Source organism: Cibotium barometz, chromosome 17 (genome assembly GCF_041138505.1).
Source record: "Cibotium barometz isolate CiBa-2024 chromosome 17, ASM4113850v1, whole genome shotgun sequence".
In the NCBI taxonomy this organism is placed as follows: Eukaryota; Viridiplantae; Streptophyta; class Polypodiopsida; order Cyatheales; family Cibotiaceae; genus Cibotium; species Cibotium barometz.
In genome coordinates, this window is record NC_141062.1 from 15114198 (window position 1) to 15131049 (window position 16852).

General features: G+C 44.0%; 1 protein-coding gene across 1 annotated transcript in view; it reads right to left on the bottom strand.

The window, feature by feature from the left end:
* The window catches only part of VPS41 (vacuolar protein sorting 41), an 88661-nt gene that overhangs the window by 38201 nt on the left and 33608 nt on the right, over positions 1–16852 (bottom strand). The window contains exons 8-12 of the mRNA XM_086811256.1: positions 16637–16740; positions 16448–16541; positions 1398–1553; positions 1239–1301; positions 1021–1086 (exon numbers count right to left, since the gene is read on the bottom strand). Coding sequence (XP_086667382.1) covers positions 1021–1086; positions 1239–1301; positions 1398–1553; positions 16448–16541; positions 16637–16740 — 483 coding nt within the window. The remainder of the gene's footprint in view (positions 1–1020; positions 1087–1238; positions 1302–1397; positions 1554–16447; positions 16542–16636; positions 16741–16852) is intronic.

A 16852-nucleotide genomic window follows, 5' to 3' on the forward strand; every position in this document is an offset into this window, starting at 1 on the left:
CTTGAGAGCTGAGAATCTCCACAGATTTCGAGATATGCTTGGAGTTCATAAGCTACAGTTGAGCTTGAGGGGGAGTGTTGAGATGTCAAGCTCAACATGAGCTGACACTCACGAGACGCCTCCATGACCGTTCGACATTTACATCACTGGCGGGTTTGGTAGCTGACACCGACATATCTTCGCCAGAGATTCTACAGCACGACTACACCGACTAGTCCACACCTACCTACTCCTCTTAGCATGTTCACATTATGGACCGCTTGTATATACTCTATTATGTGTGTTAGTCACTTTATCTTCTTTGTAGACCTCTTTTGTTGTGTGAAGAAGAAGAAGAATTTTCAGCCTCTCACCTTGTGTGTGCTCTTCTAGGGTTTGTGTGAGTGTGTGTGTGTGCTTGCAAGAGCTCAAGCTCTCTTTCCCCCTACATCTTTTCAGCCTCGTTCTCACAACAGACTATCAACATCTCTAGCCTTCTTGTATCATGGGCCCATGATGGACATCCTCGATGGGCCCTTGCCTAACATACAGGGTTGATTGACTGTTTTTATTCAGCTCTCCCATATCCCATCACTTATTGTACCCTATACCTGGCATAACAGGATCTGGATTTTTCATCTTGTATAATCTCAGAAATCTTGTCATGGATGAAATAAGAAAAAGCAACAGTAAACTGAAAACTGAAAGCTAAGGTTACACATCATTTTGGTCTCATAGACCCTTTGGGTCTTTTGAAGACGCTAAAATAACTCTTTTCTAGTAGTTGTATCAGGCCACTAGTTCCTCTTTGGCCACATGTTATAGCTAGTTGTTTTTCAGTTTATGCTTTTCATTTTCTACTCGCGACATTTAGTTTCCTTGAGTTTTGGATGTATTGTCTCATAGGCCACTTTGGCCTCTTGTAGACGTTAATATATCTTCTTTCTTTCTTTCTTTCTCTCTCACACACACACAAGTGATTTGTCAAGCCTGACTTCTTTAAACAGGGTGGAACCACCACAAAAGGGATGAACATCCTACCTTGTCATGCAAAGAATCGTATAAGTTGTGCTCTTCAATGAAGTCGAAAACCTTCGCTTGCATCAGCTGTGAAAGGAAGGTCCAACACATGATGAAATCGAAGACTGTGTGAAACAATTTCGTGCATAAAGTTGCACATGCATAACTACGTGGTATACATGTCAAGTCATTACACAAAAGAGAAAGCTTGGAGTGTTCAACATGAAACTCTCTCTTACCTCCACATAGATTGCTAAAGTCTTGTCATACTGACGGTTGAGAAGGTACAACTCAGCCAGAGCCTGCAATTTTTTCAACCCAACAAGGTCAGTAACCATCTCTTTTTTGCTCAAACAGTTCGTATAAAAACCCCAATAAATGTCATCTTAAGTCTCAACCTCTTGCAGTGGGGCTGATTTTGAGCTTGTGCTTAGCTGCAGCTCTATTGCTGTCGTAATAGCAGGAACTGAATAGACTGAGGATGGCCAAGACTTTATGATTGATAATGCCTGGTCGTGGAAGGAAGGATTTGTAATAAGAGCATTCAGTACGACCTGCAAGAAACTCCCTCCGAACAAAAATGCACCCAACAAGCCAATAGCTGTCAATTTTTATGGTGTAATGAACAAATTACTAGTAATATATAGGGAAAATATGCCATTTAAAAAATTGGTCATGGATTTTATATTTATTTTTTTCTGTCTCCAAAGTGTTTTAACATTTCTTGCAACAATGACAACAAGCACTAAAACTTGAAAAGAATGAAACTCGTTGTACAGACTTGTCCATCTAGAGAGCATATACAGATGGCTTGCTTAACAATGGGATCCCATCAACACCATAATTATTACCTAAACTAACCAGGACCACCCTCTTAACCACAAAGTCAGGTATCAAGATTATTTGCAACCTCAAAATGGGAAGACAAGCAATTCTTTTTTTTATGGTTGTGCAAATGTTGCACCTGTCCTTGTTGACCTCTCCAATAAGAAGCCATGTGCTGAGGTCTTGTTAAATCTTGGTCCATCATGCCTATACACAAGCTAAGGGATTTAATGAATCCAAAGCTATCACACCATAATGAGTGAGCATATCACAAGCTAAGGGATTAATGAATCCAAGGCTGTCACACCATAATGAGTGAGCGTATGATGGCAAGATTTTCGGCTATCACCTTGATGAATCCAAGGCTACCACACCATGATGAGTGAGCGTATGATAGCAAGATTTTTGCCTCAGCTGTAGTGATTGGGCAAAAGAAGCATACTTCAAAAATTGAGCAAGGTTGATAAATGCAATAGAGGATGAGCTCATTTGGGCCACAATAGTACACAAGCATGTACCGAGTCAGGTTCACACAGAGAAAAAAGACACCTGCCTATCCTTGCCTAGGTTTAATGCATGTGAATGTCCAGAGGCTCAGGGATGCCTGAAAATCGCACGATAAGCATACTCTAAGACTTACAGTTTTACCACTTGTCATCCAATCTGTGCACTCATAAGTATTTTTATGGGTCTTTTCAAGAGGTGAGCATAAAACCAAACTTTCATTTTATTTATTATTCCTTCCAATGAGAACGTATCAAGATTACCTAGACCAAATTTGGAAAAATAATGGTGGGCCAGCATCTGATGGTCAACAAGCTCCAAGCCCAGCAAGGTAGTTGAAACTCATGCTTTTTTCTTTTCTTTTGTGTGTGTGTGTGTGTGTGTGTGTGTGTGTGTCAGACCCCATTTCTTTTTTGTGAAGTATTGATCGAGGGTTTAGCAGAGAAACAAACCCATTTGTGAGCCCTATTGTGTTGAAGACCTAAGTAGCTGCCTCTGGTTGTGTGTGTGTGTGCGTGTGTGTGTGTGTGTGTGTGTGTGTAAGGTGAGTGCGTGGTGTGTGTGTGAAGCTCACCTGTGCCTGCGTCCTGTCTAGTAGCTTCTTGCCTACGCCTGTTAACTATGTGGTAGCTGCTCGCTTGCTACCTGTGTGAAGGCTAAGCGTGCTGCTCGTTGCTGCTCCTGTTTGCCATTGACCTCACCACCTTTTCTCACATTTCGTTGTCCATATCTCTTGTTCTTTTTTGTTCGCCGTTTGTGCCAATTTTTACTTTTCCCTTATTTGGTGTGACATTCGGAGCTTACACCACATTTTTTCCTTTCTATTGCTGCACAGATACAACAGGAACAAACTCTGAGGTGGCATTGCCGCTACCGGCAGCTGCAGAAGATCCAATGGACATTCCGATGCCATGTGCCGAAACTTTATGCAAGATAAACAAGAGCCAACGACATTGCCCCATTTGAGCTTGAAGAAAGCTTCATGTGTCTGAAGTCTAGGCAACTCAACATCCAAGGCCAATCAGGAAGGAGAGGATGCAAAATCTGTTGACACTTCTATAAGACCCTGGAGGGCAAACCACTTTGCCTAGTAGTTTTGCAAAAAAGGTAAAGCAAGGTGCATATTGTTGGTGTTGGACACACACATAGAATCCTACATATTAGGGTTAGGTGCAGGAAGAAGAAGCTCACACAGAAATGAGAGAGAGAGAGAGAGAGAGAGAGAGAGAGAGAGAGAGAGCCAAAAGTGTGGTAGCCACAAAATGCAAGTCAACCCTTGCATGTGTGTCACATCCATATAATATAGAAGTACAAAATATTATATGGATAGAGTGTCCTTTCACACTTGATATCCAAGGGGAAAAACCACATGGGAAAAAGTACCCTTGGTTAAGCCCTCTTCACACATAGCACTACCATAAGTGAGCATATGCCTACAAATCCCCCTTGTAGTGAAAGTGTGAACCTGTACAAGGTAGCAGATCACTCTCTGTATGAGGGTAAGCCCAAAGCTTTGCGGAAAGCTTCAAACTTTTCTCGAGGTAAAGCCTTTGTGAATAGATCTGCAACATTATCCTGTGTAGGGCAGTAAGATAAACTGATATCCCCTGCATGTAACCTCTCTCTGACATAGTGATAATGAATCTCAATGTGCTTGGTACGTGCATGAAATACGGGATTTCGTACCACGGTCATAGCACTCTGGCTATCAGTGAGAATGATGGTGGGTGTCTGCTGACACTCACAAAGATCAGTCAATAATCTCCTCAACCATACACAATCTACTGTAGCTGTGAAGACTGCCCTGTACTCAGCCTCGCAAGTAGATGTGGCAACAGTGGGTTGCTTTTTGCTCAACCAAGATATGCATGAACTGCTAAGAGAAAAAAAAAATTCCCACTGGTGGATTGCCTGGTATCATAATCACCAGCGCAATCAGAATCACTGTATGCATGAAGGTGCAAGCCCCCCCTCCCCCTCCCCCCCCCCCGGATAGAACAAACCAAGATCCAAGGTACCCTAAAGATAACGAAAAATGCGTTTAATTGCTTGCTAATGCTTTGTGCCTGGGCTGTGCATGAATTTGCTCAACAAAGACACCCCAAAAGATATATCAGGCCTCGTGTTACACAAGTAAAGCACAAAGTGTCAAAAGCATGTAAACACTTTTGCTTTCGCTTTCAAGGGGTAAACCCAAGCAAACCTAGAGTAGTCATCAATGAATGTGACGAAATAAAGATGCCCTCCTATGGATGGTGTCCGCATTGGACCACATACATCACTGTGTATGAGCTGTAATTTACTTTCAACTCTAACAGCTCCATCCTTGGAAAATGGTTTTCGATGCATCTTTCCCAAAATACACCCCTCACATACATGTCTTATTGGAGACTCAAGAGGCAGCATATTATCAACCATATGATGCTTCTGCAAAAGCATCAAACTCCAAAAATTTACATGCCCAAAACGTGCATGCCATAGCTCTGCATCATGCATGGGAGGAGTGTGGGTAGCCACTGTATTTGCATCATAAGTATGCTTGTGATAGTTGTCCAGCTTATACAAGCCTTTGTATCGTGTTCCTTTGATGGGTCTTTTACCAAACACTTCCCATCTTCAAATTCAACCTTTAAACCTTGGTCGTTTATGGCTAAGTCGAAGAGCAGATTTTTCTTTATCCCTGTAACATACAACACATTTTTCATACATATATTGGCACCATTGGCTGCAATAAGTATGACATTGCCAATTCCCTTTACTGGATATGTGGTATGATCTACACATGATACAGTGCGGCCATTTGAAGCATAAACCAAGTGCTGAAATACATCTTTGCAGGAAGTGATGTGGCTCGAAGCACCACTATCAAAATACCATGATACATCCTGTCTGTCAGATGCAATGCAAGACATATCATTGACTGAAGCACTTGGTGTGTCACTAGTGCATGTGACCAAAAAAGTTTACTCTTCCTGAATTACATTAGCCGATTGTTGTGCTTTGTCATCAGAAGAGTCTGCTCTACTGCATTGCCTGCATCTTTCCTTTTCTCTTTTGCAATCCGCTTTCTACATTCATTGATGTAGTGGCCAGGCTTATGGTAGTAGTGACATTTTTCCTTCTTTTTAGGCTTGTTTGCATCCCCTTTCGTCCATACAGCACGTAGCAAGTCACACACGGGTGGCACGAAACTGGTTCCCGTCCATGTGACGCAGCACTGATCACACATAGGTGGCACTAATCTGGCTCCCGTCCATGTGACGCAACACTGATCACACACGGGTGGCACTAATTTGACTCCCGTCCATGTGACACCAAAAGACTGGCCCTTTCACATGGGACACTGGCCTGGCCCCATGTGAACATGCCACAAACCTGGCCGCTGTATGGAGTGACAGTCCCATAGAAGTGGCTCCAAAAATGGAGATGGACCAAATGGTGACATCCCCCCGGGCTTCTAAACAGTTGACCTCAACAGAAAAGCCTCAAGATATGCCTGCAAAAGCTGAGGGTAATCAGCAAAATAATCCTCGTCTACCCACTTTACATCAATTGGCAAATAATTTTTAAATTTCACAAGGTATCTCCTGGAAAGCTTTCCATGTGGTAAAACTCTCTCCTTGTGAAATACAATCTGCTCTGGCCGAAGGATCTCCTCAAGCTCATCACTTCTGGCGGATCTTTTGTGACAAGCTCCTCTGGATCTGGCCCCACATACTTCCGCAAAAGACTCACATGAAAAGCATTGTGAATCTTCTAATGGCTGGGTAAAGCAAGCCTGAAAGACACTTCATTGATCTTATCAATCACTTTGAAGGGTCCATAATATCGAGTAGAAAGCTTTGGATATGATCCCTCTCGTCTTGGCCTCTTCCAAAGCCTAGCTTTCTCAAATTTCAGCAGTACCCAATCACCTTCCTTAACTTGCATGTCCCTTCTATGCTTGTCAGCAGCCCTCTTATGCTTGTCTTGTGACCTTGCAATGGCTGTCCACACCTGAGCAAAGGCTACATCCAAGTCACGCACATACTCATCAGCTGCAAAGATCTCATCCTTTGTACGAAGAATGGGTGGCAAGACCACTCTGCCATAAATAATCTCAAACGGGGCCTTTCCCATGGAGGCATGAACTATGTTGTTGTAGGCAAACTCTACAAGTGGAAGATACTTCTCCCATGCAGTCTTTTGATCTGTCACATAACACTTCAATAAGTCCAACACTGCTAAATTTGCAGCTTCACTTTGGCCATCCGTTTGGGGGTGATAAGCAAATGAAAACTCAAGCTTAGTGCCCATGTTATCAAATAAAGCCCTCCAAAAGAGGCTCGTAGTCCTGGGATCTCTATCCCCAATCATGGACTTTGGCATACCATGATGCTTGAATATGTGAGCAAGAAAAAGCTTCGGTCCAAATAGCATCATTCCCATGCTAGGATCTAGGCAAATCCATAACGAAGTCCATAGTAATGATTTCCCATGGCTGCGAGGGAATAGGCAATGGCTGAAGCAAACCTGGAGGCTTTTGCCTATCAAATTCACCTTACATGCTCGTACATATGCCTCAATGTCTTTACGCATGCTTGACCAAAAGAAATCTCTCTCAATCATGTGTGTAGTAGGCATGATACCTCTATGACCAGCATAAGGTGGAGCGTGACATTCCTCCATAACCTTTGGGCATATATCTTTCACCACACATAAGCAGTTATCCTTCATAAGATAACCCTCTTCAATCACATAAGAGGCCTGTGAGTGACCAGCCATCAAATCAGTCCATATATGGCAAAAATCAACATCCAAATGATACAGATCTTGCACGGCAGATAAGTCCCCATGAGAGGCCACGCAATCGACGGCTCTCATATGCAACTGCATGACTGTCTTGATTTAGGACAGTCCCTATACAATTCCCACATGCATCACATTCCACCGTGAATGGCTTTTGCAAGTCGGGAACAATCAATACGGGTCCACATATGATAGCATTCTTGAGTTGCAAGAAGGCATCTTGCTCCTTTGAGGTCCATTTAAAAGTGACTTTCTTCGTGAGATCATGTAAAGGCATGGCAATCATAGCAAAATGCCTTGTGAAGCGCCTATATTATGAACATAACCCCAGAAAGCTACATACCTCATGTACATTTTGCAACTCTGGCCAATTTCGAATGGTTTCAATCTTGGCAGGATCCATTCTTACACCATCCTTGGATACAATGTGGCCCAAATAGTGTATCTCTGAAAGAAAGAACTCACTTTTCTTGGCATTAATGAAGAGTTTATGCTTCCGCAACTCTTCAAACGCTGTAGCCAAATGAGTCCTATGCTCTTGCTCATTCTTGGAGAAAACCAAGATGTCATCAAAGAATACATCTGTGAATTTTCGATGGGGTCGGAATATCCTATCCATCATAGGATTGAATGTGGCTGGGGCATTGGTGAGACCAAAAGGCATCACCAAAACTCATACAATCCAAAAGCTGTCCTGAATGCAGTTTTGTGGACATCCTCTGGCACCACTCGTATCTAGGGATAACCACTCTTCAAATCAATACGGCTGAAACAAGCCGAGCCATCAAGTTTATCCAAGATGTCATCAATGCGCGGGATTGGAAATCTATTCTTGATGGTGATCTTATTTAGAGCTCTATAATCCACACACATGCGGAATGATCCATCTTTCTTTTGTACAAAAGCACGGGAAAGCAAAAAGGTGAGAAACTTGGCTGCACCAAACCTTTCTCCAAAAGCTCATTAACCTACTTCATAATCTCTTCTTGTTGTGCGGCACTCACACGATATGCGGGTTTGTTAGGTGGAGAACTACCTGGCACAAGATCTATGCAATGATCCTCGGGCCTTTGAGGAGGTAGTTCACCTAGCAATGCATCAGCAAAACAATCTTTGTATGCATAAGAAAAATTCAACCTATCCTGAGTCAAAACATCCACATTTTCATGACTTGGTTCAATGTTATCACGAACAAAAACCAAGTACGCTGAAAGACTCTTTTTCATTACTTTATTAATCTAGATGTGAGATACAACTGGGATAGAATCCCCTTCCTTGCCAGCATCAATAGCATGCATGCGGCCTCTATGCATAAGGAAAATTCTGTTTGTCTTGTACTCTTTGCGAGGCTCAAGCCTATGATGCCATGGCTTGCCAAGCAATACATCACATCCATTAAGTGGGGCAACCAAGAAATGCTCATGATCAAGATATCCCTGTATATGTATACGCAACTTCCCAATAAGTGGAGTAACCTGCACCTCTTTACCAACAAAGGCAGCTTATGCTTCTATTTGAGGCTCCATGTCCTAACTTCAATGCCCAAGGCGACTGCCATCTGGGTAGAGATGAAATTATCTGTTGCACAATCATCAAACATAAATAGAGCAGGCTGATCCTTGATTTGACCCCATGCTTTGTATACCATCCTCTCTTTTCCATCATGCTGCGTGTTTCCCTGCACATCAGGAACTGCATGCACATTTGCATTGGGTTGCTTGTCCTTATGCTTTTGTTTGCGATTGGGGCATTGCCTAAACATATGCCCTTTACTGCCGCAAGAAAAGCATTTCCCCTCCTTTGCATATTGCTCCCTTTGCTCGGGAGTCAAACCAAATTTGTTCTTTTTTGGCCCATGATCCTTGGATGGGATATTTTCAGCTTTACCTCCCTTCTGGGCTTCCCGAAAGCTCTTTTTAGGTGGCTGTGCACCTTTTTGTTGCAAGTTTGGAACAGCCTTCTCTTTGCCCTTGGAACCACCTTGATCTTGCTTGATTTTGAGCACCAATTACTCCGTAGCAAGAGCAGATGCTATAAGCTGTTGCAAAGTGTATTTCGGGTGCAATTCGATGCCCGAACAATAGGCTGGTTGCAACCCGGAATGAAACTTTTCTTTTCTTTTCATCCTCAGAGAGTTGCATGAAAGGAGTAACCTTGAGCAAAACTTTCCACAATTTGCTCACATATTGCTGCACACTCTCATTATCCTTTTGATCAAGTCTATCCCACTTTAGGATAAGTGTATGCTCTGCATTTGGTGGCAAGAATTGAGCATAAAATCTGTCCTTAAACTCTTTCCAAGTGCAAATGGGGTCTTTGGTGGTCTTTTCAGTGATCCACCAATGGGCAATTGTCCCCTTCAAAAACTTGTATGACGGATCTTGGACTTCTCAGTGCAGTCCTCTTCACCTTGAGCTTTTTGGCATGAGGCTCAAGTTCTTGCCTCTTCCTCTTGCGCTTGTCCAACGGGCAGCTCTCTCCGCATGAGCTTCATGGGCGATCTTAGGTGTTCCACTAGCCAAAGTGACATGGGTCTTTGGTTCTTGTGGCCCCACTGCATGTGACATCACTGAAAGATGCCTTGTCTCACCACACAAGATAACTCAATAGGCAAGGTCTTTTGGCTTGCATGCCAACCACTATCCCCATGATGTACATACTTGGAATCCATATGGCCTTCAAAATGCATGAATATGTTTCCTCTTGTGCCATGAGGAGTGGATGCATGGCGAGAAGTGATCGATACTTCTTCTTTATGCAAATATGATCTCAACCTTTGAGAGGCTGGGTCTCCATGCTGCAAACGGAGTGGATTCTTGAACATAAGCTGTCCATCCTCTCCCTCTTTAAGGTCACCCTTTCGGATAAGATAAGAGAGTGTCCACTCCCTTGGCTTCTTGCCCACTTCTCGAGCCATAGACTCAAAAGTCATGTCCACCATAGCATCAACTTTCTTGGCTTCTATGACACAAGTGCATCAGACTAGTGGCACATCAGCTCCTCTCCCTCCAAGATCCCCTCCCTCTTCCAGTAGGAGGTTCCCAGTGGTGTGTTTTTTGGGTTTCTTTTGTTGTTGTCCAGCCTGCATCTTCAGAGGGGGCTATTCGTCCCTAGTTGGATCCTGTGGAAAGGTGCTTGAGAGAGCACGTGGATTGCTTAGCTACAGAGGTTGTTTGAGACATAGCTTCTTTGAGGCAGACATGGGTCCCCCCTACACGAACAAGGAGGACAAGCTCAGTGGTACAAACTATCATCACTGGAAGCTACAGATGAAGGTTTGGTTCACACACAAGGGTTGGGAGATTGTTCAGGGCCACGAACGAAGGCCCGAACGCCCTGGAAGTGGACTCAAGACCAGGAGAATGCCTTTCTCACCGAACTTTCAGCTTGGGAGAATCAAGACTCAAAAGCTCACTCTGCACTTATTCGAGCCATCTCACCAGAGGTCTCCCCCGCCATGCAAACATTGGATTCTACTGCTTCTATTTGGAGAAAGCTGACATACCTATATGCACGGGACTCTACAATGCGGTCTGTCAGCCTACTGGGTCAGCTCTTTTCTCTGGAGTTTACAGCAGGGACTTCCATGCAGTCATTTGTGATGAAGGTTAAGGTAATTCATGACCAATTAGTGGCAATGGGTACTGCCCTAACCTCTTCTCAGTTAGCTGCTCTCCTCCTCATCAAGCTTCCTGCAGATTATGACATGGTTTCCCGAGCTTTGCGGGTTCAGATCACAACACGTTCCCTCGAGTTTGATGATCCGTGTACTCTCCTCTTGGAAGAGGAATCCATCCTAGTTTCTCAGGGGAAATTGAAAGTTTCATCGTCTATTGGACCTGATCAGGCACTCTCGACAGTGCAGAAGAAAGTTCGGAGTCGGTGTTACAAGTGTGGGAAGAAAGGCCACCTGTCAAAAGAATTGTCAATCAAAGGACAAAGGCAAAGCCAAGGACAAGGGCAAGTCTTCAAAGAAGGACAAAGACAAGTCACATGACACTGACACAGACTCATCTAGTGACAACCCCAGCTCTCCCAAGGCCTTACAGTCTGGAGAGAACATGACTGGTGTCCTGCTCTGATCCTAAGGGCATCCCCCGCATGCTGTCTTACAGAAACGCCTTGTGGGCGGGTGAGGGAGCTTTCAAAAGCTCTCTTGTATTAAATCTAGAGCATGGGACCTGTGTGTCGGAGTTCCAAGTATAAAGACAGGCAAGTTCACTTGATAGTCCGGATGAGTTCCAGGATCAACCAAGTTTCCTTCATGGTTCGGATGAGTTCCAGAACTATTGGTTAGCAGAGACTATGGACAGGATGTGTTCCATGTTCATTTGTTCGAGGTTATTGGATGTGATGTGTTCACAGTTCTACTTTGAGTTTGGAGCCAAGCGGATTTTCTTTTGCTCTTTTTAGTGGCATTATGTTCTCTGAAGACAGCAAGCTGACATGTGCATTTTCCGAGGTGTACTCAGTACTGGCCATGCTGAGGTGTCCATGGTCGCACCTTCATCATCAGTTTTCTTCTGACTTTTTTGCACACTTCAAGATGCAGAGGGGGTCTTAAAATATTGCATCCTGTCGTGGAGCTGTCGGCCTGTTTCCTACAGTCGACTATGCTTCATGCATAAGTATATAAGAGTTGCTCCCTTCATTCATTCCATCATATCATTCATTGCCCTATTTGTTGGCTCTTGTACTCTGTAACCTCAAGCTAATAAAGCTCAGTTCTTGCTTGCAATCTTTCTCTCTCATGTTCATTGCTTCCGCTTTTGCACATTCTTTCACTCTCGAGTAGCCAAAGCCAGGTATGAAGCCCAAGATGCTTCCAAAGCATTTGACAAGGACAACACCAAAGACAAGGGCAAGGACAAAGTTTCAAAGGAGGGATCTACCAAAGTAGCATACATGGCAACCACAGATTCATCCAGTTCTTCATAGGATTCCCTCCTAGTGATCACAGAGATGACTTCTCGAGAAGTGGTCAGTGGCACACTTGAAGCACTCTCTCTTCTTCAGTTCACATCAGCGACGACAACTCCTCGCTTCCTGTCACCGGTGTTGGTAATGTTTCTTTGGGTTCCTCTGCCACCTTACATGACGTTTTATATGTACCACGGATCTTAGAAAATTTGTTTTCAATATACAAAGCTTCTCAGAAGGGACTTGGTGTGCACTTTGATGATGAGGTCATTGAGGTGATCAACAGGAAGACTCTCTCGGTTCTTGCCCATGATGGGAGTCTACAAGATCACCAACTTTTCTTCCCATATCCCTCACAGTGACTCACATATTCATCAGCTTTTCTCCCCTTTGATGGCTTTGGTTTCTGAGGCAGATACTTCTCTATGGCATTCTCGCTTCGGTCATGTACCCATTACTGCCGTACAAAAGTTCCATCCTCAGTAGGTTGTCAGCGGACTACCTCAACTTAGATCTCTTTCACACATCTACTCATCCTGCATGATGGAAAAGCATCATCGAGATGCATTTCCAGAGGAGGCCACTCATCGAGCAACCCGAAGACTGGAGCTTATACATGCAGATGTTGCTGGATCCATGGAGGTTGTCTCTTGAAGGGGCTCGATATTTTCTTCTTCTTGTGGATGATTTCACTCACAAAGGCTCGCAAGTCAAATGCTTTCGCCAATTTCAAGACTTGGATCGGGATGGTGGAAAATCAATCAAGGAGTATAGTGTCATTTCTCCGGACTGATAATGGTGGCGAGTTTGTACCGTTTGATGACTTCCTTGCATTGAAGGGCATTCACTGACAGACCACAATTCCTTACACTCCTCAGCAGAATGGAGTTGTGGAACGGAAGAATCAGACCGTAAAAGAGATGGCTCGTTCTTTGTTGCATCATGCAGGTCTCCCTCCGTCTTTCTGGGGTGAGGCTGTGGCTACCTGAGTTTATCTCATTAACCGCTCTCTCACAAAAGTGGTTGAGGGGATGACTCCAGAGGAGGCTTTTATAGGACACAAGCCTTCTATTTCTCACCTACGTGTTTTTGGCTTTTTGCTTATGTGCATGTCCCAGATCAGAAGAGGACCACACTTGCACCGAAGGATGATCTTCACAGACTACAGTCTGAGATAAAGGGTACCTCTTCTGGGATCTGGAGGTTGATGACATCATCATTTCCCATGATGCTCGGTTTTATGAGAGCTTGTCTGGCATCGACTCCTCTCCACCCGATGCATCTTCCAACTTTTTGGAAGGACCATCCCCCGGGCGGCAAACGTTAGTGATCTTATACCTCTTCCATGTCCAGCTTCTCCTCCTCCTCTTGCTGCAACTCCGGTGCCAGCTACTACTTTCCAGCCATCGATTCCTCTTGCACCAACTTCTGCAGCTCCCAATCCCTCTACGAGTCCTGCTTTGACTCCGAGATTACCCCCACCAGTGCTTACTTCATCACCTCTCCCAGCAACATCCGATGAGTCCTCTACTACAGCTCGATCTTCTACTTCTTCACGCTTTGAGAGTAAGGCTGGCCTACCTCGGCAAGTTCAGCAACTCTTTAGAGATTCCGGTCTCACTGATGCACAACTACATAACCAGATCTCTACCCATCCCTAGACCTCGCCGTTCATCTCAGGCTTCCACATCTCATCACACAATGAATTATGCTCTCATGAGTTCTCTCCAAGAGATCGATGAGCCTGAGAGTCCAAAGGAGGCTATTTCACACCTGTAGTGGTGGCAAGCCATGGAAACAAAGATGTCCTCTATTGAGAGGAATCACACTTGGTCTTTGGTGCCACTGCCTTTACATCGTCGTGTGATTGGTGTGGAATGGATTTTCAAAGTCAATTTCATGCAGATGGTACTTTGGACAAGTAGAAAGCCCGCCTTGTTGCTCGAGGATATGCTCAGAAGGCATGTGAAGACTTTGATGAGACATTTTCTCCTACTGCCACGTATACCACCATCACGATTGTTTTGGCTCTGGCTGCACACTTTAGATGGCCCGCGTTCCAGATGGATGTCAAATCCGCTTTTCTGAATGGAGATTTAGAGGAGGAAGTTTATGTTGAGGAGCCTCCTGGTTTTGTGATTCAGGGACAGGACAAACATGTGTATCTTCTGAAGAAGGCTCTTTATGGTCTCAAACAAGGACCCCGTGCCTGGTATCAAAAGATTGATGCCTTCTTGTAATCTCTTGGCTTTGAGAGGACATATGCAGACAGCAATCTCTATGTGCTTCTTTCTGATGGGGATATTTGTGTCATTGTTTTGTATGTTGATGAGCTCATCCTTTCTGGCTCAAATACTTAGTTGGTCACACAAGTTCACTCCAACCTTTCAGAGACATTTCAGATGATTGATCTTGGCCTTCTTCATTATTTTCTTGGGCTAGAGGTTTGGTAGAAAGATGATTGTATCTTCATTTCTTAGCAGAAGTATGAATAAGCTGCTCTCACATTATGGGTTGTCAGACCGTACACCTCTCTTGTCCAATGGATCCCAATGCCAAGTTATCCAAGGAGGATACACCCTTGGTGGATTCCACAGAGTACCGGCAGATTGTTGGCTCATTGCTTTACCTTGCGAACACCCGTCCACATATCTCCTATGCTATGAGTGTTCTCGAACAGTTCTCATCAGCCGCTCAAAGGTCTCATTGGCAGGCAGCTTTGAGAGTTCTTCATTATCTTCGAGGTACTTCAGATTATGGCATCACCTATTTCAGTAGTGTTGCTTTGGTTGGTTTCATAGATTCTGATTGGACAGGCTCCATTGATACTCAGAGGTCTACATCTGGATATTGCTTCATGCCTGGTACAGGATTGGTTTCTTGGAAGTCTCAGAAGCAAAGGATTGTTTTTGCTTCTTCCATCGAGGCTGAGTACAAATCCTACCTTCTCTCCTCCACTGAGGCACTTTGGATTCATCAAATTCTGGAGCATTTGTGATGTGCCAACACTTCCCCGGTTGTTACCATCTTCTCAAATTCTCAGAGTGCTATGCTCAGAATCCTGTGATACAAGGATGATCCATGCATATTGAGGTGCATTATCATTTTGTACGCGACTAGATCAAGTTGGGACTTCTTCGGCTGGCCTACTGTTCTACCAAGGACAGTGTAGCTAATCTCTTCACCAAACCACTTCCAAGAGCTACTTTGGAGGTGTTACTTCAGCGTGCTAGTATTGGACCGCCCTCTGGCCCTGAAGAGGAGGTGTTGGAATATATATCGTCTCCAGAGGGTCTACATTTGCATGCTTGTACTGGTCATTTCTATGAGGCCCTGCATTGTCGACATCATCTATGATTTTTCTACCATTTATGAGTCTTTTTTTGGCTTTTTATAGCATATTTATACTACACGACTGCTGTCGGCCTGCTACAGCTGGCCGACCAGCTCATATGAGGGATATATAAGGGAGCACACCCTTCTCCTCGTATTTCATCTCATTCTTGCATATTTATTGGAGGTCATTGGCTGTTGCAATAGTCTCTTATGCTTGTAAGCACCTGCGGGCTTCCCTCATGCTCATTTTCAGCAATAATCAATTGTCCACAGCCTTCTACAGTTTGTGCTTTTGCCTACAACCTGTGTTTGTTCTTTCTTTCAGCACTAAGAAAATGTTGGTGATTTTGATAAATTTGCTATGCACGTATATATATGCATCAATAATGTTGGTCAGCCTGCATAGGTGCTGTCACCTTCTCCAAAGGACAGCCCATGACCAGCACCACTGGGCAACTTCCACATGGCACAAGCGGCTGTCAGAGACCTGCCAGCCTGCCTGTGCACTTACCCGACTACTGTATACTGTTGTGCACACAACCCAATGCCTACACAAACTGCCTGAGGCTGCCTATCTGCTACGTGGTACTACTACATGGTGTGTCACAGTGAAGATATTTTTGCATAGGCTCTTCCATGTATGCTTCTACCTGAGAGTCGGTAGGATCATCGAGTAGATTTGATCCCGAGAAGTTTTCCATTTAATTGGCCACGTGCCAATTAACAAGAAGAGATCATGACACATGTCAATGAGCTCTTCCAAAAGGGCTTAATTAGGCCAAGCAGCCCTCCATATTGCTGTCCATGATTCCATTACGCATTCAGGAATCAGGACAGAGCTGTGATTGTCATATTTTCGTTGCCTCACTAGTAAGAAAAAAAACAATTCAAACCCAATGTGAATAGCAGTTAACTACATTGACATACCCAAACTTGGGCATAGCACGACAAGTAAATGACTCAACAATTAACCCCCTAGGAATGTATTGAAAACACAAACAAAGACTCATTAGATAACATCACAACAGTAATTGGATTGCTCAAATTCACTGACAAACGCACATGAGCAGCTCACCTCATAAACTGTATCACGCAGTTGTGGGTTACTTGTTGGTATGTATGGAGCCAGGATGGGTAGTTCCCTCAAATGCGCAAAATGAAAAACCCATCTATTCGACATCATCACCCAGGCACTTTCACATCAAGAGACAAAACTAGTAGAACGCCTCAAGTATTCAAGTGAAGAAAACGTAAGAAAACTAACCTTTCCCATGCAGCTGCAGAGCCACGTAGCAACTTTGGGCAGAGAGCAGCAGCTTGTGCATATTGCCTTTCTAAAATCAAATGGTCCAGGTACCTTGAACCTACCTATGACAATAATTATTCAAGATGCTAATATAAGGCATTGTATAACTTTAGGTGATACAAGCATCCTATGTACCCATGAAGGGTGCTCAAGAATTCTACAAAAGTCTCGATC